General features: G+C 42.7%; 1 protein-coding gene across 5 annotated transcripts in view; it reads left to right on the top strand.

Moving 5' to 3' along the window:
* PEX7 (peroxisomal biogenesis factor 7) overlaps window positions 1–17,531 on the top strand; it is a 257,673-nt gene extending 240,142 nt beyond the window's left edge. For 3 of the 5 annotated variants that reach the window (XM_056566644.1, XM_056566641.1, XM_056566645.1), the window contains one exon: window positions 16,618–17,129. In XM_056566644.1, coding sequence (XP_056422619.1) covers window positions 16,618–16,686 — 69 coding nt within the window. In that variant the 3' untranslated portion in view covers window positions 16,687–17,129. Of the gene's footprint in view, window positions 1–16,617; window positions 17,130–17,264 lie in introns of those variants that run through there. The other 2 variants (XR_008891365.1, XM_056566642.1) reach the window with 2 other exon arrangements.
* Window positions 17,532–25,168: the final 7,637 nt, after the last annotated feature.

Here is a 25,168-nt window from a genome sequence, read left to right on the forward strand (position 1 = left end):
GATCCCCTATAAATCAAAAAGATTTCTGGCTGCCAGGTGTCTTTTATAGAGGTAATGAGCTGAAAATAGGAGCAGTGTAAAAGACACCTGTCCACATAGAAATCAGTCAGTCAGATTCCAAACTCTCCACCAAGGCCAAAGCTGTCCAAATTGTTGACCTACATAAGGCTGGAATGGGCTACAAGACCATCACAAAGTAGTTTGATGAGACATGCTGGGAATTGCAGTTTGGCAATCACTAGAAGGGCAGCAGTAAATATCGCTTTACCGCCACCTTCCTTTCTCCAACCCACCCCCCCCCCCCCCGACGCTTCCCTACCTGCGCCGCTGATCTCCGCTGCTGTCACCCATGATCGGCGGTCCCCACGGCATCTTCTCTTCAGGTACCGGCCACCATCTTCTTCCCCTGTTCTGCCCGACATCCAGGGGTGGGCAGAGCGGGGGGTTTCCATGGCAACCCCCGTCTTCCACTGCCATTGGTCAGCATTCATTGCTGACTAATGGCAGGGGATAGGAGGAGATCGCAGCACTGCAACCTTGCTCCTATCCTTCAGGATGATCGGGGCTGTCACTGACAGCTCCGATCATCCCTATTTTCCAGGCAATCGGGTCACCAGAGACCCGATCAGCCCGTAAATAGCAGAAAATCACATGTCTGAATTGACATACGATTTCCTGCGATCGCCGACATGGGGGGGTCTCAGGACCCCCCTCGGAGATGTGTCGGGATGCCTGCTGAATGATTTCAGCAGGCATCCCGGTCCCCAACCGGCTAGCGGTGGGGACCGGAATTCCCACGGGCGCATCCATACGCCCTACGTCCTTAAGGACTCGGGATGCAGGGCGTATGCATACGCCCTACGTCCTGAACAGGTTAATCTAAGTTGACATACAAGGAGTAGTTGACTTACAAGGCTGTTATCATATCTCATGAATTAGTGTAAGATAAAGTCTTCAAAATTTGTCCAGGTTAAACAAATTCGTGTTCTGTACTATGCTTACTATGTGTCTTTTATTGGACTTTTTCTTCCCCTTAAACCATTTTAAAAATCACTTTTTTTTATTTATCCATTATGAGATGTTGGAGGCGAATAGGCAATTTTGCCCATATGGTAGTCTCCTTAAACCACCATGAGGCAGAAATGCCAACATTTGTCTCCAGTTCAGTGCATGTCATTAAGTCAACCATTAATGTATGCATGGACTAATTTAGCTGAAGGCAACAGCCTGTGTTATGTTAGTGACACATCCTTACAGGAAAACTATGAATGAAATGCAAAATATGCTTCAGTTATTTACTGCTATTTAGAAATTAACATATTTGCTGTTGAGGGTTTATTTTTTTTCTTCTGCACATAACCTTTTGCAAAGAACCCACTTTTACACTATTATGCTTGTGTATTACTCTAGATCTATTTTTTTTTATAATTACCTTTTTTTTTTATTAAGTTTTCTATTCTCTTTTCACAAGGTGATAACACAACATCAATACAAACACAATTATTTATACAAAATCAATATCAATCAATTGTAAATCATATATATATATATATATATATATATATATATATTCATACATAATCCTTTTGTCATGGTCCCTATACCAAAGCAGTGAGGAGGGAGGGGTGGGGAGGAATGAGAGAAAGGGGGGGGGGGGGGGTGACAAAAAAAAAGGAAAGGAAGTTCAGTTCAATCAACTCAGTACTGCCCTTATTTATATTTCTCATAGCATACTCATATTTTATTTATCCATCTTTCCCAAATCAGAGTAAATGTATCTTCATTTCCTCTTTTATTATATATAACCTTCTCCCATGCCACTATCTTTTCCATCTTTTCAATGAATAGACTCTTGGTCGGTGGATTCGACTTTTTCCAGAACTCAGCTTTCTGGCGTTATACAGTAGTCTCCCCAGAGCAGTTTTAATATGTTCCTCAGTAATTTTGAATAACTGGGCATTCCCAGAACATATGGGTTAAGTTTGCTACTGAATAAGAGCACTGAGGACATTTTGCGTCTGTTGTGTACCCAATTTTCAGCAAAAAGGCTGGAGTCTGGTATACCCTATAAAGGATATATATTTGTGATAAGCTCACCCCTTCCCCAGAGCTTGATTTGGAACATTTTTCTAAATAGATCTCCACTGGTCAATAGTAACTCCCACCTCCAGCCGCCATTTGTGGAAAGCCGGTATTGATTGGTTTTCCCATCCCCTTATTGCTATTAACTGATATATCCAGATATAAACCCAGCATTCGTGTTGTCTTTTATTATTAAATTCAAAGCGGGATCGCTGCTGATTTTTATTTATATGACTTTTGGTTGAGCAGTGATGGCATGTCTCAACTGTAGGTATTGGAAGAAGGTGTTACGAGGTTTGCGGAAATCCTCCTGAAACTCTGAGAAGGAGCAAAAATTGCCACCTTTATATAAATCTTTAATCCACAGTACTCCTGCCCTTTTCCAGTTTTCAAATCCTTGAAGTTTTTCTAATTCCGGGAATATATGGTTTCCCTATATTGGTGTTTATTCATTAACCTGCCCAACTCCCCTGATCTTTTTTTTTTACGCTACTTTATTTATTAAGTCAAAGGTATTTTAAATCACCTTCTCAAGGGTCATTATTAAGTTATTACATGGAAGGACACTTCTCAAGATAGCGCTAATACTATCCCCAGAGTCTGCCTTATCCCAGCCTCTAAGATATTGACATTGGGCTGCTAAAAAGTACCACAATGGGTTGGATAAGGCAAGACCTCCCTCCTGTTTAGGACGTTGTAAATACTCTAATTCTAATTTAGGTTTCCTTCCATTCCAGACTAGTTCACAAAATTGTGTATTTATTCTTTGGAAAAGGCTGAGTGGTAACCAAATCGGTGAATTATTTAGGATATATAAACGTTGTGGCAGTAAGATCATTTTTATGAGGTTTATTCTACCTACTGGGGATAAATTTAGTTTACGCCATGTTGCACTTTTACGCTTAAACCGGTTCAGGAGAGGGATCATATTTATCTTTTGATAATGTTGAATTACAGGTGAAACTTCTATTCCTAAATATTTAATTTGGCTGACACATGTTATAACTAAGCTTTCATTTATTTGAATATGAGTAACCAAACGGTCAAGCGTCATTTAGAATGATTTTTCCCAATTTATTGTTATCCCAGGAAGACTTCCATATCGAGAAATCCTATCTATTGCGGCCCTAAGCAAGGGACCCATATCATTTAAAAACAATAATGCATCATCTGCATATAGGGGGCAATCTTATTTATATATGCTCCACACTGAAACCCCTTTATCTCTGAAGTGGAGCGAATATATTCTGCCAGGGGCTCAATCATAATCGCAAATAATAGGGGAGATAGGGCATCCCTGTCTCGTACCTCGGGATAATGGAAATCTTTAGAAGATTTTCCCATTTGCTCTAACGCATGCTATCGGATCTTTATATAAGAGCTGAATCCAAGATATAAATCTAGGGCCAAAGCCCATTTCCTCCAGTGTCGCCCAAGGACAGAGCCATTCTACTCAAATGCTCAAATGCTTTTTGTGCATCTAAAGAAAATATGGTCCTGTCTTTGGGGGGAGTCTGGAGGAACTTGTATACTTAAAAAAAGATGTCTAATATTTAACAAAGCAGATCTAGTTGAAATAAACCCCATTTGATCAGGGTGTATCAGTGTTGCTATAACTTTATTCAGGCGTGTCACCAAAATTTTAGCCAGCAGCTTAACTTCACTACAAAGCAGTCTGTATGATGCAGGTAATTGAGGGTCCTTCCCCTTCTTTGGTATAACCACTATGATGGCCTCTCGCATTGATGGTGGAAGGGACCCCTCCCTTAGTGCATGATTAAAGAGATCCATTAATTTAGGTAGAAGGACTTCCCCATATTCTTTGTAGATTTCTACTGGCCGGCCATCCACTCCTGGTGACTTATTATTTGGTTCCATATTAACTTCCTGCTCTAGCTCTTGTATTGTCGGTTCTGCTTCTAAAAAGTTTCTTTCCGCTTGTGATAATTTGGGGAGTTTTATTTCTTTCAAGAACTTCGCCATCTGATTGGGACATTGCGTCTATCTAGACTCGTACAGTAAGGAGTACTATTTCACTAAGACATTTAATATCCCCTCATTATTTTTAACCTCTAGCCCATTTTCATCTATTAGAAGTGGAAAATTAGATGGGAGTTCTTGTGCTCCTTCGGATAGGGGATAAAGTTCAGAGCACTACAGATCTCCTTTAAGACGCTGTTCTGCTTGCACCACTCTGAGGGAATTTCGCAACAGTGATATATCTTGTTGAAGTTGGCCTACTTGAGTAGATAGGCCAGTTATAGCAGAGAAAATATCCCTTACAGTTGGTTCTCGGTCCTGGTTAGTAACAACTACAGGATCCCTTTTTAGGTTCTAGATCTCTAGAATATAGATCTGTAGAGTTTTCCCGTGGAAGCAGGAGCGAAGATCCTCGTAGCGGCGCTCGCTCGATGGTAGCTGGCGGTAGCCGGGAGAGGTATGTATAGCCTCAGTCGGCAAGAAGCGGAGCAGACAAGTAAAAAAATAATAATAAACCAAGGATTTTATTAAAGGGACTACGCGTTACGAGGGGCAAGACCCCCTCTTCATCAGGTCCAATGATCTGAAAGTACTATACAACCTCAATATAGAATCTAGATCTATTACTTTATTAATAACCTGGATGTATCCCATATGTACCTATTCATGTAAAGCAACAAGTCTGGAGAAAATGTGTGCTTTGTTCTTTGTATTTGATATAATTTGTCCCATTCACACATTGGCCACTATAATAGGGTAACCTGTTAACCTGCTTGCCTATATCTAACAAACAAAAATGTACCTGTAGCACAAGAATAAAAGAACAAAGAACTTATCACTGACTGACTGTAGAATAAGGCCTGGACGGCAGTGAGACCTATTGAAGCACAGTTCATTGATGTTGAAGGGAGAGTCAGCTGCAGTCCGCAAAATGTAATGTAGTAAAATGTATTTCTTTGCAGCTTTAGCTCTGTAGTTAATATTAGTCTATGTAGCCCAGGCCTTAGGGACCCATTACATGGCCCAACTTTCACTGTAAACAACTGCTGATCTCATAGAGCATCATACAAGGGGGGGGGGGCATAATGATAGTTAATGCAGATTTTTGCTGTCTACAGTTGCTGGCTGCACATCCCTTATTACATAGGGATATCATGTGAAAATGCTTTAACAAGAGAACCACATGGCTATGGTGGTTCAAGGTTCAGTAGTGCAGTACAAAGTACCTCAAAGTCGATAGTCTACAGATGATGTCCCCATTTTTAACCTTCTAAAATTTGGCTCAGAGCAGGAGCTGTATATACATTTCCAAATATGGGATTCCTTCAGGACAAGACATTAAAAGCTTCCCCAAATGAGCAGAGCCACGAAGACCTTGTATGGAAAATCTGAGACTGTAGCATAGACCATTAAAGCTTGGCTATCGATGTTGGGAAAGTAGGGTAGTGCTAGTGATGTAATGATGTGGTACATGTTTAATGATGCACATTAAAGGGTTTGTCTGGTTTAGAAAAAAAAGAAAATTTTCAATTACACTGATAGGGAACCCAAGTGGTTTTCCATTCCACAAGCATTAACTAATAGCAGAGCGAAGAGAAGCTAAAAAGGTCCTCTCTGATCTTGTTGGCAGGTTCCTCCACATAACTGATTCCTGGGGGTTCCAGTAGCAGGACACCTTTGATCAGCTTAGTATCAGGGAACATTCTAAGAAGAAGTGAATGTCCATAGGTGGTAACCCCTTTAAGCTATTTAATACCAACTGAGTAATGTTTTAATGCTACAACCAATAACTGACCACTTGCATTCCGTTCTGACCTATGTCCATTACAATAGCACACTGTCACAATGTTTTGTTAAAGAGTACCGTATAAAGAGTACTGTATATATGTTTTGGTACCGTATATACTTGAGTATAAGCCATCGGCTGTCCGGGCTTGCTGGGAGTTGTAGTTTGGAGGTCCGCAGGTTGAAAACCACTGCGGCCTTCAACATCATCCAGCCCCACCTCTCACCCCCTTTAGTTCTGTACTCACCTCCGCTCGGCGGGACGTTTGGGTGCGCGGGTCCGGTGCTGCAGGACTGTCCAGTGGGGAAGTCGTCCGGTGGGATAGTGGTTCCGGGGTGCCATCTTCACCGGGGGGCCTCTTCTCCGCGCTTCGGGCCCGGCCCCGGAATAGTCACGTTGCCTTGACGACGACGCAGAGGGACGTTCGTTACCAATGTCCCTCTGCATCGTCTTCAAGGCAACGCCTCTATTCCGGGCTCGAAGCGCGGAGAAGAGGCCCCCCGGTGAAGATGGCAGCCCGGAACCACTATCCCACCGGACGACCTCCCCACCAGACAGTCCTGCTGCGCACCCTAACGTCCCGCCGAGCGGAGGTGAGTACAGAACTAAAGGGGGTGAGAGGGGGGGCTGGATGATGTCGAAGTCCGCAGTGGTCTTCAACCTGCGGACCTCCAGAGGTTTCAAAACTACAACTCAAAGCAAGCCCGGACAGCTGATGGCTGCCCGGGCTTGCTGGGAGTTGTAGTTTTGAAACCTCTGGAGGTCCGCAGGTTGAAGACCACTGTATCAGACATTGACAAGCGGTGATGATGAAGGGGGGGGGGGCTGATGACATGTGATGATGATGACAAGGGGATGATGAAGGGGGGGTGGGATTATGACAAGGGGATGATGAAGGGGGGGTGGGATTATGACAAGGGGATGATGAAGGGGGGGTGGGATTATGACAAGGGGATGATGAAGGGGGGGTGTGTGGGATTATGACAAGGGGATGATGAAGGGGGGGTGTGTGGGATTATGACAAGGGGATGATGAAGGGAGGGGTGTGGGATTATGACAAGGGGATGATGAAGGGGGGGTGGGATTATGACAAGGGGATGATGAAAGGGGGTGGGGTGGGATTATGACAAGGGGATGATGAAGGGGGGGGGGGATTATGACAAGGGGATGATGAAGGGGGGGGTGGGATGATGAAAGGGGGTGTGGGATGATGAAGGGGGGTGTGGGATGATGACAAGGGGATGATGAAGGGGGGAGGGGATGATGACAAGGGGATGATGAAGGGGGGGTGGGATTATGACAAGGGGATGATGAAAGGGGGTGGGGTGGGATTATGACAAGGGGATGATGATGACAAGGGGATGATGAAGGGGGGTGTGGGATTATGACAAGGGGATGATGAAGGGGGTGTGGGATTATGACAAAGGGATGATGAAGGGGGGGGATGATGAAGGGGGGAAGGGGATGATGAAGGGGGGTGGGATGATGAAGGGGGGTGTGGGATGATGACAAGGGGATGATGAAGGGGGTGTGTGGGATGATGACTAGGGGATGATGAAGGGGGGTGTGGGATGATGACAAGGGGATGATGAAGGGGGGGTGTGTGGGATGATGACAAGGGGATGATGAAGGGGGGGGTGTGGGATGATGACAAGGGGATGATGACAGGCGGTGATGATGAAGGGGGGGATGATGACAGGGTGATTATGAAGGGGGGATGATGACAGGGTGATGATGATGAGGGTGTTAATGACGGGGGTCTGGATGATGACAGGGGGGATGATGAAGGGGGGGGTGGGATGATGAAGGGGGGAAGGGGATGATGAAGGGGGGGTGGGATGATGAAGGGGGGTGTGGGATGATGAAGGGGGGTGTGGGATGATGACAAGGGGATGATGAAGGGAGGTGTGTGGGATGATGACAAGGGGATGATGTGGGGACGACCTCCCCACCAGACAGTCCTGCTGCGCACCCTAACGTCCCGCCGAGCGGAGGTGAGTACAGAACTAAAGGGGGTGAGAGGGGGGGCTGGATGATGTCGAAGTCCGCAGTGGTCTTCAACCTGCGGACCTCCAGAGGTTTCAAAACTACAACTCAAAGCAAGCCCGGACAGCTGATGGCTGCCCGGGCTTGCTGGGAGTTGTAGTTTTGAAACCTCTGGAGGTCCGCAGGTTGAAGACCACTGTATCAGACATTGACAAGCGGTGATGATGAAGGGGGGGGGGGGCTGATGACATGTGGTGATGATGACAAGGGGATGATGAAGAGGGGTTGGGATTATGACAAGGGGATGATGAAGGGGGGGGGATTATGACAAGGGGATGATGAAGGGGGGGTGGGATTATGACAAGGGGATGATGAAGGGGGGGTGTGTGGGATTATGACAAGGGGATGATGAAGGGGGGGTGTGTGGGATTATGACAAGGGGATGATGAAGGGAGGGGTGTGGGATTATGACAAGGGGATGATGAAGGGGGGGTGGGATTATGACAAGGGGATGCTGAAAGGGGGTGGGGTGGGATTATGACAAGGGGATGATGAAGGGGGGGGGGTGGGATTATGACAAGGGGATGATGAAGGGGGGGTGTGGGATGATGAAGGGGGGTGTGGGATGATGACAAGGGGATGATGAAGGGGGGAGGGGATGATGACAAGGGGATGATGAAGGGGGGGTGGGATTATGACAAGGGGATGATGAAAGGGGGTGGGGTGGGATTATGACAAGGGGATGATGAAGGGGGGTGTGGGATGATGACAAGGGGATGATGAAGGGGGGTGTGGGATTATGACAAGGGGATGATGAAGGGGGTGTGGGATTATGACAAGGGGATGATGAAGGGGGGGGGATGATGAAGGGGGGAAGGGGATGATGAAGGGGGGTGTGGGATGATGAAGGGGGGTGTGGGATGATGACAAGGGGATGATGAAGGGGGGTGTGTGGGATGATGACTAGGGGATGATGAAGGGGGGGTGTGGGAAGATGACAAGGGGATGATGAAGGGGGGTGTGGGATGATGACAAGGGGATGATGAAGGGGGGGGTGTGGGATGATGACAAGGGGATGATGACAGGCGGTGATGATGAAGGGGGGGATGATGACAGGGGGTGATTATGAAGGGGGGATGATGACAGGGTGATGATGATGAGGGTATTAATGACGGGGGTCTGGATGATGACAGGGGGAATGATGAAGGGGGGGGGGTGGGATGATGAAGGGGGGAAGGGGATGATGAAGGGGGGGTGGGATGATGAAGGGGGGTGTGGGATGATGACAAGGGGATGATGAAGGGAGGTGTGTGGGATGATGACTAGGGGATGATGAAGGGGGGTGTGGGATGATGACAAGGGGATGATGAAGGGGGGGTGTGTGGGATGATGACAAGGGGATGATGAAGGGGGGTGTGGGATGATGACAAGGGGATGATGACAGGCGGTGATGATGAAGGGGGGGATGATGACAGGGGGTGATTATGAAGGGGGGATGATGACAGGGTGATGATGATGAGGGTGTTAATGACGGGGGTCTGGATGATGACAGGGGGGATGATGAAGGGGGGGGTGGGATGATGAAGGGGGGAAGGGGATGATGAAGGGGGGGGTGGGATGATGAAGGGGGGTGTGGGATGATGACAAGGGGATGATGAAGGGAGGTGTGTGGGATGATGACTAGGGGATGATGAAGGGGGGGTGTGGGATGATGACAAGGGGATGATGAAGGGGGGGTGTGTGGGATGATGACAAGGGGATGATGAAGGGGGGGGTGTGGGATGATGACAAGGGGATGATGACAGGCGGTGATGATGAAGGGGGGGATGATGACGGGGTGATTATGAAGGGGGGATGATGACAGGGTGATGATGATGAGGGTGTTAATGACGGGGGTCTGGATGATGACAGGGGGGATGATGAAGGGGGGGGGGTGGGATGATGAAGGGGGGAAGGGGATGATGAAGGGGGGGTGGGATGATGAAGGGGGGTGTGGGATGATGACAAGGGGATGATGAAGGGAGGTGTGTGGGATGATGACTAGGGGATGATGAAGGGGGGGTGTGGGATGATGACAAGGGGATGATGAAGGGGGGGTGTGTGGGATGATGACAAGGGGATGATGAAGGGGGGTGTGGGATGATGACAAGGGGATGATGACAGGCGGTGATGATGAAGGGGGGGATGATGACAGGGGGTGATTATGAAGGGGGGATGATGACAGGGTGATGATGATGAGGGTGTTAATGACGGGGGTCTGGATGATGACAGGGGGGATGATGAAGGGGGGGGTGGGATGATGAAGGGGGGAAGGGGATGATGAAGGGGGGGGGGATGATGAAGGGGGGTGTGGGATGATGACAAGGGGATGATGAAGGGAGGTGTGTGGGATGATGACTAGGGGATGATGAAGGGGGGGTGTGGGATGATGACAAGGGGATGATGAAGGGGGGGTGTGTGGGATGATGACAAGGGGATGATGAAGGGGGGTGTGGGATGATGACAAGGGGATGATGACAGGCGGTGATGATGAAGGGGGGGATGATGACAGGGGGTGATTATGAAGGGGGGATGATGACAGGGTGATGATGATGAGGGTGTTAATGACGGGGGTCTGGATGATGACAGGGGGGATGATGAAGGGGGGGGGTGGGATGATGAAGGGGGGAAGGGGATGATGAAGGGGGGGGTGGGATGATGACAAGGGGATGATGAAGGGAGGTGTGTGGGATGATGACTAGGGGATGATGAAGGGGGGGTGTGGGATGATGACAAGGGGATGATGAAGGGGGGGTGTGTGGGATGATGACAAGGGGATGATGAAGGGGGGGTGTGGGATGATGACAAGGGGATGATGACAGGCGGTGATGATGAAGGGGGGGATGATGACAGGGGGTGATTATGAAGGGGGGATGATGACAGGGTGATGATGATGAGGGTGTTAATGACGGGGGTCTGGATGATGACAGGGGGGATGATGTATTTCCCACCCTAGGCTTATACTCGAGTCAATAACTTTTCCTGGGATTTTGGGGTAAAATTAGGGGCCTCAGCTTATATTCGGGTCGGCTTATACTCGAGTATATACGGTACCTCCTATAAAACACCTGGTTGTGATAACATGCAGAAAGATTTTTTTAAATGGCAGAATTAAAGTGTAATATAATAGTACCATTACTGTAGGAATCAAAAGGCACATAACATTAGAACATTTCTGTCCAATTTAACAATAGAAAGTAAGATTCACAGCCTACACAGATTTAAAAATACATATGCATATACTTCTCACCTAATTTATGTGTAACAAAAAAATCTGGATAAAGGGCTGATACTAAGCTTCTTTTCTGTTTCCATTCCCATTTTTGGTTGATATTTTCAAGTAAGGGCTTGGGGTTTATTAAATGCTATGGTTGATTCTCTTCATGTTTCATTTATAGGCATAAAGTTAGCATTCTTTGTCAAGTGGCTAGCTTACGTGGTTACTATGGTATGCATCACTACACGTGCTAGGCTGATTTTTCCTTCCTCATAAGCATTCAGTAAGAAAGCATTCTCTAAATTATATATTTCCAAACTTGTCTCTTACACCAGTGCCTAGTTAGTGTCAAGTTCACTGACTATGTATGAAAGGAAATATGTAATCCTTACACTGGATTTAAAAAAAAAAAAAACACTGTTTATGTTGTATACAGTTCATTGTACATACATTGTTAAAACGTTTTATACACAGTAAATTGAATGCTACAGAATAAAATGACTTCACGAAACTTCAAACCATAGATTTAATTATTCCAAACAGTTATTTCATCTACTACCAGAATGGGCTGTGTTTGTGGTCTTATCTTTGTATGATTTTGAGTGTTTAGCATCTTTACTTAAGAAAAGACTCTAATGCACTATACTCATCCAGGTTTATCCAGCTTTATTTCTTTTTTATTTGGTATACCAGCAATTTAATAAACACAGGGAGAAATCTTTTTTGTTCTCTTCCATTTATGTGGATGTGTGATCTCCCAGTAAGGGATATAGTCCCATACAGTACTTAGGCCCTGTCACATATTTTCATATTTTCAAAGCCCTTTGAAAATGCAAGGAGAAAAAAAAAGTGTCATTAATATCTCTGGAATAGAAATGACAGTAGTTTTTGAATATCTCCTCCTCTGTGTGTACAACCAGGCCTCAGTGTTCAGTTCCTATACTACACCACTGCAGGGCAAATAAAGCATTTTACATTCCCTATCAAATTAATGGATTGTCCAGGGTCCTTCATGGTGGGAGACACATTTTGTTGGTGTTCTCTGCTCTGGCTAATAGATACCCCTTCCGGCATCCTAGCTGAGTTCCCTTGCTGTGTAATCTGAAAAAAAATTACGAACAAAGAAGACTAGTTGGTGAGTGCTGTGTTTCATTCTTTTTTATGAGACTTGTCTTTGAAGTCTGCATTTTCTTTATGTATGAGCACCTCAGGGTCATTCAGCTAGTAGTGGCTCCAAAAGACAATATAGTGCAGTATATCTGCTGTGCCATAGTTAACTCTTTGTTTGTCTCAGTCCGTCATGGTGGTAGATACATTTTGTAGGTGTTCTCGGCTCTGGCTAATAGACTAGCCTAAATGATGACTTCCCTCTATTAATGCAGAATTCTGTAACAGGATATCTAAAACAGTTTTTATTCGATCTTAAAAAAGGCCAACTACTTTGTATAGCCAGATATTCTATTTTAGATTCCATTCCATTGGACATTTCTTGACATGATTTTGAGTCCCAGGCTAATGTATATTTTATATTAAATGGTGGCTACCTATTGCCCGCTGTAACAATATTTGTAATCAACCCTATGGAGCAACTGCCCTACATTTTTAGGACTTTATTTCCTATTCATGCTTTGTCATATATTTTTGTGATTTTTAAAGTGAGTTCAATAAAGAAGATTATTATTCAGTAGTTATGCTTTTGATTGTTTTTTCAGTGTATTACTCATAGCTGGTATGGATTTATATTTGCGGCACACGGTCAGCCAGAAGCGACAAATTCTATAAGAGGCATGCATTGGTTTTCTTAATGTGTGTTTGCAATATATCTTTATTAAAGCCAATCAATATCACAGCCTCTTCAGTATTTTTGTTAATTTTTTTACTTTTAAAGATGGCCTTTTTGAAACTTCTTTATCATATCTTTTGTATTCAAGTCATAGTATCACTTTTGTATTAACATGAAGTAAAAATCAGGACCATGACACAAGCAGTATGAGGATCATCATGTCAATACTATGTATTGTGAGCGATAGTATTTCTATCAAGCTAAATTCCATGGCTGAGAAGAAGTCAATTATCAATTTAACTTCATCTCCCGTGACTCCATTTCATATTCTGTTGGTCTGGTAATCTTACTAGATCAGTGAATTGATTTACCAGTACATTCCAGTATACGTACTGCTTGTGTGCAGTGTACTTGTGCTTCAGATAAGCAGGATATCTTACAGTCATTCATTTTATGTCCCTACTGCTCATATAGGTTTTGGCTATATTTAGTAGGGAAACCATTTAGCTTAATACAATTTTAGAATTTGTTATATATGTCACAAGTGTGCCAGGATAATACACTATAGTAAATATTGCTTATGTTTCACAACCATTTCTGATGAGATAATACATTTATTATGGTTTGCCACAATGCAGAGTTTTATTGCATTGATCCCTTAGAGATTATTTGTAGCCTTAGATAGATTGGATTTCTCAGTGAGTGCGCTGGAATGATGCATAGGTATTACTATATTGTTTAACTGGTTAATGACCAAGGACGTGTAAACACGTCCATGTGCCATTATCAGGGTATGGCGCGGGCTCCCGACTCAAGCCCACGTCATACCGGCTGGCCATCAGCTGATTCTTGTAGCTGAAGGACAGCGTTAATAGCCGACATGCAGCAATCATGCCGCGGCCGGCTTTTAATCCTTTAGATCGCCGCTGTCAAAGATGACAGCGGCATCTAAAGGTACCTATAACTGCTCCCTGGTTGTCCAGTGGGGTGGATTGCCCCCCCCCCCCCCCGCAGCACGATCGCGGGGGGCAATCCACTAGTGAGGTATAGGGGGGGCGGGCTTACCTGCCCTGTAGTGCTGGCTGGTGCACTGTGAATGATAAAGCCTGGCAAAGCACGGTCAATGGTGTACATGTAAAAAAATTCCAAAGTCCAAAATTGCGTTTTTTTTTCACTTTGTATACCCTAAAAAAAATGATAAAAAGGGATCAAAAAGTCAGATCAAAACAATCATGGTACCGATAAAAACTTCAGATCACGGCACAAAAAATTACCCCTCATACCGCCCTGTATGCAAAAAAATGAAAAGTTATAGGGGTCAGAAGAGGAACATTTTAAACATACTAATTTTGGTGCATGTAGTTATAATTTTTTTAAAGTAGTAAAATAAAGAAAACCTATATAAATTGGGTATCTTTGTAATCGTATGACCTACAGAATAAATATTATAACTACATGCAAAAAAATGAAAAGTTATAGGGGTCAGAAGAGGAACATTTTAAACATACTAATTTTGGTGCATGTAGTTATAATTTTTTTAAAGTAGTAAAATAAAGAAAACCTATATAAATTGGGTATCTTTGTAATCGTATGGACCTACAGAATAAATATTTGGTGTCATTTTTACCAAAAAGTGCACTGTGTGGAATCTGAAGCCCCCAAAAGTTACAAAATGGCAGTTTTGTCCCAAAAATATTTTTTTCTGGGTTCACCGTAAATTTTGTGGTGAAATGATTGATGTCATTACAAAGTAAAATTGATGGCACAAAAAATAAGCCCTCATATGAGTCTGTAGGAAAGCGTTATGATTTTTAGAAGGTGATGAGGAAAAAATTAAACTGCAAAAGCGGAAAAACCCGTGGTCCTTAAGGGGTTAAGCTGGTTTAAGACAAGCATAATGGGGGAGATTTATCAAAACCTGTGCAGAGGAAAACTTGCCCAGTTGCCCATAGCAACCAATCAGATTGCTTCTTTCATTTTTCACAGGCCTTCATGAAAATTAAAGAAGCAAGCTGATTGGTTGCTATGGGCCACTGGGCAAGTTTTCCTCTGCACAGGTTTTGATAAATCTCCCCCAATAAGGCTGCATCTAAGTTTGGTTCACTAGAACTGCAGGAGGTCTGGTCATTCTAAACTTACTACCACCTTTTTATAGACCGCATCCTTGATTATTATTATTAGTTGTTGTTGTTGTTGTTGTTGTTGTGTTTTTGTTTTTTTTTTACAGAAAAAGATTTTGAGACATTTTAAAACTAGTTTTTACAGTCAGAGGGGTTGAGCCTTTAAAGTTTACCTGTAGTTTTAAGGAAGTTTAAAAAAATCTGCCTGGATTTTCTAGATTAATTGGTTTATCCAGGATTAAAGCAACAGAACTTCAAAAAGCAACACTATACCTGTCTTCAGGTTGCGTGTAGCATTGTAGCTCAGTTTCATTGAAGTCAATGAAGCCAATTCGTAATGCCCCACACAACCTGAGGACAGGTGTGGTGCTGTTTTTAGAAAAAAAATAGCTCTATTTTCCTATTCCTGGATAACCCCTTTAACCCTTCAAAGTGGGCTCACTGCTGTTATTGCGCCATTGAGAGACCCCTCCATGGTGCACAGCTATTTCTCATTCTCTCCATATCAAGGGGCGGGGCCAGAGCTGGGATGTTTGCCAGTAGTACACCCATAGGACTTCCTCTCTTCCTTAGCCAATTACTGTATAGCACAACATTCCAACCTTACTGCTTTTCCATGACATAGTGCTAGTGTAAGTGCACTGAACAGACAACTCTGTGCTGGGGATTATGCAGTACAGTACTACAGATGGCATGTGCAGTCAGAAGGGGGTTACTGATGCACTTGGTTTGCATGGTGTATGTAAGCATAAATTCAAGAAATAGCTGCAGCAATGAAGGGGTTACACTAAGCACTGAAAGATTGCATGCAGAGAGCACATTCTAAGCCCCCCTCTCTATTCCCCAACACCTAGTAGCCAAGTTTTTTTTCTGGGGTAAGAAGTCACTTTGGCAAATAAAGTGATTTACAAATATGTTAGAATTTTCATAGTCTATTAAACTTTTTTATCTTTTGTCCCACAAGGGGGACAAAAAGTACTGCTTGCATAATACACTACAGTACTTATGTATTGCAGTGTTTTGTGTCTGATCACATTATCCTTTTAAAGGGCAGTAATCCTATTTACAGACTTTTTGATATGTCAGAAATTTTTATTACTGGTGGTGTGAGTGCTGAGACACCCGTCGATTGCTGAATTGAGCCCCCCTCCAAGTCCATACATTGCTTGGGGTGGTGGAGGGTCTGCACCCAGATCCCAAGCAATCAGAACCGCTGTTGACTGCAACATCCCTGATCCAGTCTGTTGTAGCAGAATATCAGTTGTAATATGCAGAAGATTCCCCATCAATGCGCACCCCTGCAACTTTTCCTGCATATATACAGTGAGGGTCGGGAAGGGGTTATTACATCATACAGCTCAGTCTACAACACTCCATCATCCAAGTCATATCATTATGATGTACATTTAGAATACTTACTTTGTTTTGTTTTGTACTGATATGTCATTAAGCTAGTCATAACTGTAGTCCTTGGCTACAGTGGGTAAGAGATAATATAACTAAAAGAGAACAGAACTAGACAGTTTGCAGCTACACCTCTTTTCCTTTGAGGGGGGGGGGGGGTGCAGTTTATTATCTTATATACAGTTTTGTATTAAGGAGGTTTTTCCTTTTTATCTTACAGGTAGCAGACTGTGCGTGGGATGAAACTGTTAAAGTATATGCCCCATCTTCTCTATCAGTACCTCAATGATATTCATTTATCTACAAAGAAGAAGAGGAAATTTCTCAGCGACTAATAATTACCATTCAATTGTTATTTCTGCCATTATTTTTTTCTACTTGTGATTTCAAATTCCGAATATTGGCATAGAAAAAACCATTCAGGGCTTCAAAGAAATGTTTAATAGATAGTACAACTGAAAGGTGGACATAGTGTAAGGAAATATTACCTTGTATTGAAATGCTTTTTCATATTTATGGAAAAGATCTAAGAATTTAACATATTTTAGGGATCTTTTTCTCTCTGCTGGACATTGCATGCTTGCAATCTGTTTCTAAAAATCTTAACCTGTTTACTTGGTAGAGTGAATGCAACTAAAATGTATGTTTTGTGGAGTTTTTATTAAATTACATCCCATTTTTAGGAGGTAGCATTGAAAAAAAATAAAAACTACATATCAAAAATGCACTAACTATGATGATTATAACCTATTATTTTCTGAGACTGTAAACTCCAATATCCCAACCTGAATGTTGAACAAAAAATTAGAAACCTGTCTTCTGTATGTGTCCTAGGTATGACATACATTTTGTGCTCCCCCCTTTCAGGTTATACCGATCCTTGGTTGCAGGGCAGCTTTTGCAGCAGTAATCTTTCTTCATGACTGTCTGCAATGAAAACCAGACCCACAAGCTAAGCCTACTCATTCTCTGGAATTAATAGGACACGGGCACCAATTTTCTCTGTCAAATTTATTCAAGACTGTTTGCTTGCCGGTTAATATATAAAATATATTTGTTTTTCTTTCGTTTCTTGATTCTATTTTATTTCTAAGTTAACTGTCCCTTTAAAGGGGTACTCCGCCCCTAGACATCTTATCCCCTATCCAAAGGATAGGGTATAAGATGTCAGATCGCCACGGTCCCGCTACTGGGGACCCCCGGGGATCCCCGCTGCGGCACCCCGCTCTCATTACAGCACAGAGCGAGTTTGCTCTGTGCGTAATGACGGGCAATACGGGGGACGGAGCAACATGACATCATGGCTCCGCCCCTCGTGACATCTTGGCCCGTCCCCTTAATGCAAGTCTATGGGAGGGGGCGTGACGACCGCCACGCCCCCTCCCATAGACATGTATTGAAAGGGGCGGGCCGTGATGCCACAAGGGGCGGGCCATGACATCACGAGGGGCGGAGCCGTGACGTAACGATGCTCCGGCCCCTGTACTGCCCGTCATTACGCGCAGAGCGAACTCGCTCTGTGCTGTAATGAGAACGGGGTGCCGCAGCATGGATCCCAGGGCTCCCCAGCAGCAGGACCACGGCGATCTGACATCTTATCCCCTATCCTTTGGATAGGGGATAAGATGTCTAGGGGCGGAGTACCCCTTTAAGAATGTTTTTTGAACCAAAGATGGTAAAATAAACTCTTTAAGGTTCTTACCCGGGCAGCAAGGTATTTTATGTATTTTCTCAGGCAGGGAGTAGTTAAAAAAAAAAAAAAAAATACACAAACTCACTTGCTCGTGCATTGCCACCAGTATCAGAGAGCTCCATTTCCCACTGTGCGCGCTTCCAGGATCGGGGATGTGATGTCAGAGGCATGCTCAGCCTCTCAGTGCCTCAGCCACTGATTGGCCAAGCAACCCTGTGACAACATGCCCCCAAATATGGAAACCCCGCACAGCAGGGACTAGAGCTCTATGATACTGGCAGCACCGGGCAGGAGTAATGAAGGAAAGTTGTTTCTTTTTCTGCTTTTTCTTTTTTTTTTTATCTACCCACTACCTGAGCAAATGCATAATAACTTTGCTGCCCAGATAACCCCTTTAAAGGTTGAAGATATATATATATATATATATATATATATATATATATGTGTGTATGTTTATTAGACTGTGAAAGGATCCACAGCATTTTGTATAGATGTCTTTTTTGCGGCTTACACTTGGGAACGTTTTTCAAAAAATCAGATGTCCGCAATAACATTTTATCTCCGTTTTAGATCTCCCAGTAATGGGTTGTTCCTGACCTCACACTTTATTAAAAATGTACATAAACTGTACACTCTATGTCTCTGCAAATTTGTGATCATAATGTTTTGTGGGCGGGAGTGTAATGCGATGATGGACAGATAATGTCATTCATTGTAATAAGCTGTTTGCTCCTGACCTTTCATTCAGTACTAATATACCAGAGAATAAGAAGAGGATGTCAGTTCTAAAAGATCTGTATTTGTATTGTTTTCATTATTAAATGCATGTCTTTTTATGACTGTTTACTGTTGACAATTACAAATATATACATATTATTGAAAAATATTTAATGAAATATATCTTTCGGGACAGCAGTCTGTCTCATATACACCATAGTCAATAAAAAATGTAGCCACTGGCTAGAATCAGAAAAGAGGAACAAAAGGAAAAAGAATGGAAAAAATAGGGTGCAAATCTTTGGGGGGGGGGGGGGGGGGGAGTTCTGGACCCAAATCTCCAAGGCAACAATTTGCTCCAGAAAAAGAAGCAGTGCTAGATACTTTCATGTTTCACAAAAAGTAAATAAAATGTTTACTTTGTAAATAATACTTTTTTTTTTTTTTTTTTTTTTTACATTTATAGGTTTATGTAAATATAGAGCAAGTTTTTAAATAATGTGCTGTTTTCACCGAGTAAGTGTTGCTGCATGCAAAAGGGCCTTGGTCTAGCCACTCGCAGAATATACCACAATTTACACCTGCTAAGAGGGTTAATTTGTAGTTAAAATCTACTCAAAATGGGATAGAGGGCCCAGGATGTAGCATATCCTGGGCACTCTATCCCATTTTGATTAGTTAATGCTGGATGAATATTTGTATCAGTTTGGGTTTATGTGGTACCCCTACTTTATTCCATATATACATTTGTAGTTACAATCTACACCAGCTTCAAACGGGTGTACATTTCTAAACTGCCTCCATGCCTCAAATCTGCCTCCATGTCTCAAATCTGCTGGCATGCCACTGTTTTTTTCCTTCAGACTGGTGTATGAAAAGCTGGTCTTGGTAAATCTCCGCTATGTGTTTTTTCATGAAATTAGTGCAGTGCAGTTCCTCTGCTTTGAAGGTTGCATTTATATCCTTGTGCTGCATATTAGATTTTATATGTATCAACATTAAAGGTTAATTTGTATAATATATTGTATAATATATTTGTGGTGGTGTATGTAGTTTACTATATGCTGTTTGGTTACTGTTATTACTGTTACTTTGCCATAAGCCATTTTGTGAGATTTCTGATCTGCCCCTTCAGTTGTGAAGTGGAAGTAGGTAGGAGTAGCAACAGCTCCATGACAAAGCAGTAGACCTTAAAATCCCAAGGTTGGGCCACCAAGTACACTGGGGATGTGCTACGTGTGACCCTACCCTTAGGAAGTAATGCTTCACACAGCTGCAAGGTGAATTACACATCTCAGCAGGTCTTAAAGGTCTGCAGCAGTCAAGGCATGCTGGGACTTGTAGTTTTTCCAATATAGGGGGGGGGGGCAGGAAAACAGTATGGGGTGTAGAGTATGTATTGTATGTACAGTGTACACTGCTACCTCTAATGTCTAGAATGTTGGAAGAGGTAAGGCAGCACAGCAGCTCATTGGATGCTTGAGGGGGGAAGCTGTGGAGCCCAGAACCAAATTAAAGACACAGTGCAATCGTATATGGGGGATTTACTGCACTATAAACAGAAATTAGAGGTTGGGAGCCATCAATGCTGCCAAAGCTTGTGTAGCCAAGCACTAGAGAAGGGTGTCTTTATTTTATTCCATTTTATATGTTATTTTTATTTACTTTATTTATGTTCATAGAAATGACTGCATGTAGACACATTAACTTTTTTGTTGAAAATATTTGGACATGCTATTATAATATTCCAAAGATACAGAGTAAGTGTAGCAGGAGTAGCCACTTATTTCTGAAGATATTGACCTTGTTATACCAAACAATCAAGAATGCCTGTAATGTTGAGTACAACTGTACTTTAAAGGGGTACTCTGCAAAATCTTAATCCTTCCAGTACTTGTCAGCTGCTGTATGCTCCACAGCAAGTTATTTTCTTTTTGAATTTCCTTTCTGTCTGACCACAGTGCTCTCTGCTGACATCTCTGTCCATTTTAGGAACTGTCCAGAGTAGGGGCAAATCCCCATAGCAAACCTATCCTGCAGAGAGCACTTGTGGTCAAACCGAAAGGAAATCCAAAAAGAAAAAAAAACTTTCTCTGTAGTATATAGCAGCTGATAAGTACTGGAAGGATTATGATTTTTAAATAGAAGTAATTTACAAATCTGTTTAACCTTCTGGCAAACGTTTATTTAAAAAATGTTTTTTTCCAGCGGAGTACCCCTTTAATACTGCCAAAGTACAATTAAAACAACATTACCAGAAGAGATCACACAGTCTATATGTCTGAATTCTTTGAAGTAAGTTTAGTGCGGCTTTGGACTTCATTATGTAAACTAAAATGTAAATAAAAGAATCCTTAAAGTGTACCTGTCACCAACAAATACTTTTGATATAATGTAGATAATACCATTATATGTATATTTGTAATATACATTGATTAAAAATGTATCTTTTTTGGGTGAAAAAATGCTGTCCCTGAAGCTATTCTCTGAGTGTCTCTATGAGGAGTCCAAACACAGGAAGTGAGGGCAGGACAAGCAGGCCTTTCTGCAGGCTCCTGGCTTGTCAATCATCCTGCTGTGTGAGTCGGGGGCGTGTTATAGAGCCTCAGTGTACAGAGCCCTGCTTGTCCACAATCACTTCCTGTATTTGGACTCCTCAAAGAGAGACACAGGCAATAGCTGTAGGGACAAAAATATACACATTTTTTTAACCAATGTATATTACAAATATACATATAATGGTATTATCTACCTTATATAAGGTTTTTGTTGACGACAGATACACTTTAAACTGACTTTTTTTTGCAGCATATAAAGCTCATTCCCCTTATTACACAGATTACTCTTTGAACATAAACACTTCTCTGCTCTGAGAAGCCCTGCATCTTCCCATGTTCAAGCCAACACCGCATTCTACTATGCAGAGGCTATGTGTGCAATAGTATATAACTGAACCAGCGTTGTGTAGCTCTTCTGGATGATTTATTATGTCTTCCCCCAATTTATCCATAACACTATACCATTTGTAATGTCCTGGTTGTCATTTTTACTGACTCTGCACCATTTTATTTTTAACCCTGCCGAGGCAACTAAACCTAGTAGTAACTCTACTGCATCTATACTTTCTTTAATTCCCACATTTTCAGGAAAAAAATTGCTTTATATGGTATGGGAATAAAAATTAGTTTGTCTCCAATCAAATGTGAGCAGTTTATTGTTTTATGGGGGAGATTCATCAAAACTTGTCCAGAGAAAAGTTGCTGAGTTGCCCATAGCAACCAATCAGATCGCTTCTTTCATTTATAACAAGGCCTCTGCAATATGAAAGAAGCGATCTGATTGGTTGCTATGGGCAACTCAGCAACTTTTCTCTGGACAGGTTTTGATAATTCTCCCCCTATGTCTTTATTGGCTTCACTTTGTACTGTTAATAAGGGTTCTTTTGTACAACAACATGTACTTTGGCGGTCATTTATAATGCATTATTTCTTATTGTATTATTTTTTTTATTACTCTATCAAGCAGTACACAACAAACCCCCACTGCTGCTGTACCAAGGGGCACAGGTCCAACAGATGTCTCCTTCATGCTTTCAACTAGAGATGAGCGAACTTACAGTAAATTCGATTCCTCACGAACTTCTCGGCTCGGCAGTTGATGACTTTTCCTGCATAAATTAGTTCAGCTTTCCTGTGCTCCGGTGGGCTGGAAAAGGTGGATACAGTCCTAGGAGACTCTTTCCTAGGAATGTATCCACCTTTTCCAGCCCACCAGAGCACCTGAAGGCTGAACTAATTTACGCAGGATAAGTCATCAACTGCCGAGCCGAGAAGTTCGTGACGAATCGAATTTACTGTAAGTTCGCTCATCCCTACACTCGACACACAGAAATGCTACTGGCTACTATGAGACATAAACAGCTTTTATTATTATTATTTTTAAATTATAATGCTTTTAAAAGGAAACCGCCATTGAAGTGCCCTTTTGGGATATGTTTACCTTTGTAAAAAGGTTTCCATTAATAGCAATATTGGTGTGCGGAATGTGTTGTAAGGCACCTTATGGGACACATTGCTTTCATTGAGTATATTCTGCATGCTATGCTACTTTTGCCATCAAAGTGATGTAATCTATTAGCGACGACTCACCTCATGGTAGAAATTTTTTGGGAAATATGGAGCAGGCTCCATAGCTTTGCCTGCTTTATATCCTGCAATTGTTATCTATAGCTGACAACCACAGTCATCCTAATAATAAAAATGTAAATTATGTCTCCTTCCCCATTTCTCATATAAGACCATAGATCTTAATCCCACCTATGGTCAGTCCTCAAAAAGTGGATGGATATACAAAACAGAGAATTGCAATGGAAGCACTGATCAGGCAAGATTGAGTTGCCATCAGTCAGGATTTGGCCCAGAAGCTGAAATCTAGCAAGCCAGGGAGAACTGCAAAAGTCTTAAAGGGGTACTCTGGTGCCGACATCTTATCTTTTGGATAGGGCATAAGATGCCTGATTGTGGGGGTCCCGCCGCTGGGTCTGATGACGTGATCACGGGGCCGGAGTGTATTGTGATGTCACGGCTCCTCACCCCCGTTTGATGTCACTCTCCGCCCCCTCAATGCAAGCATAATGGGGGGGGGGGGGCGTGACAGCTGTCAGGCCCCCTCCCATAGGCTTGCATTGAGGGGGCGGAGCCGTGATGTCACAATGTTCCGGCCCCTTGATTGCCAGTCATCAGACCCGGAGCGGACATGCTCTGGGGGCTGATGGTAATGGGGTGCTGCGTACAAGTTCACGGGGGATATGATGTCTTAGCGCCATAGTACCCATTTAAGAAAGAAGGGTCAACACTGTAAATATTGAATCTTCTCTTAAACTTGTATAAGTTTATAAATATATAAAATGCTTAAAATTGTACTTCATAGAAATATCTGACTAAATTATCTAAAAATACTGAAGCAGCAAACTTTGTGCCAGCCTCAAAACTTTTGGCCACAACTGTATGCGTTTAACAAGTGAAGTTATCCAGGAACTGCGTTTCAATTCAGAGGTTCTCAAAATGGTATTCAGAGAAGTAAAGAAAGTTAATATTCAAAATGCTATAATAGTGAAATAACAAGGGAAATCATAAGTGTGAACAAATGTCTGTCAAATCTGAATAGCAAATAAACATAAAGGGGAAGAGTTATCAAAACCGGTGTAGTAGAAGAGTGGTGCGGTTGCCCATGGCTTCTTTCATATATCAGAGTCCTTTAAAGAAGTTAGAATCTGATTGGTTGCTATGGACAACTGCACCACTCTTGCTCTATACAGGTTTTGATCAATCTCTCCCCAAATCTACAGATAGTAAGTCTCTTGTTCTGGATAATGGAGAGCTATTTGGCATACAGAGCAAAGATTTTACCGAAGTAGTTTTCAGCCCCCATGTAAAATTTGCAGACCCCTGAAAGGTCAGTACAGTAGAAAACCCAAGATGTAACCCCATCATAGAAGCTACATGGGTGGAAATATTGAAACCTGTGAAGAGGTAGAATGGTGCAGTTGCCCATAGCAACCTATCAAATTTAATTTTTCCGAGGCATTTTTAAATTGAAAGAAGCAATCTGATTGGTTGCTATGAGCAACTGGTCAACTTTTCCTTTGCACAGGTTTTGATAAATTTCCCCCTAGTCTTTAAAGGGATTCATCTAGGACTGTAGTGAGCAAGTGAATGTGCTGTGAATGCTATGTGAAAATTACAATTTATCCACAGTTATGCCATTTCAGTGTCCAATATGTTGTGCCAAGCTTGTGCCACCTGAGACACACACTGCATATATTGTTAATAGGTTTGCCCCAGACACCATTATTTCATACAGTGTTAACAATCAATGGATTCGGAAAGTTTTCAGACCCTGTGATCTTTTTTGTCATGTTGTGGTGTTTTGCTAAAATACAAAAAATCACCAAAATCCTGGTGGACAATCTGGGGGCGTTTCCCCTTGGTTTGGTGAACAAAGATCAGGTAGGCTTCATCGTTTGTAGACAAGTGGGGAATAGCACTAGATGTGCCATAGACCATAGATAGATGTTTTGAATAAGACCAAGTCCTCTGGACTCTTTTTTGAGTTTGGACACTGAAAAGATATTTGATGGCCTCAGCTGGCCTTTTTTACTAACAGCTTTGGAGGCTCCTGGTATCTCTGAATTGTATCTCCAATTTGTATTCCTTCTTATCTTCTATGGTGTGCCCCCCTTATGCCACTTCTTCTCCACATAATATGCCACTTCTTCCGTACATAATGGTACAGAGTTGTCTCCTATCATTGTTTTTTTTTGTATTGTATTGAGTCTCCAAAAAAGATTTGTTTTGGAAAG

The sequence above is a fragment of the Hyla sarda genome, chromosome 3, assembly GCF_029499605.1.
Source record: "Hyla sarda isolate aHylSar1 chromosome 3, aHylSar1.hap1, whole genome shotgun sequence".
NCBI lineage: Eukaryota > Metazoa > Chordata > Amphibia > Anura > Hylidae > Hyla > Hyla sarda.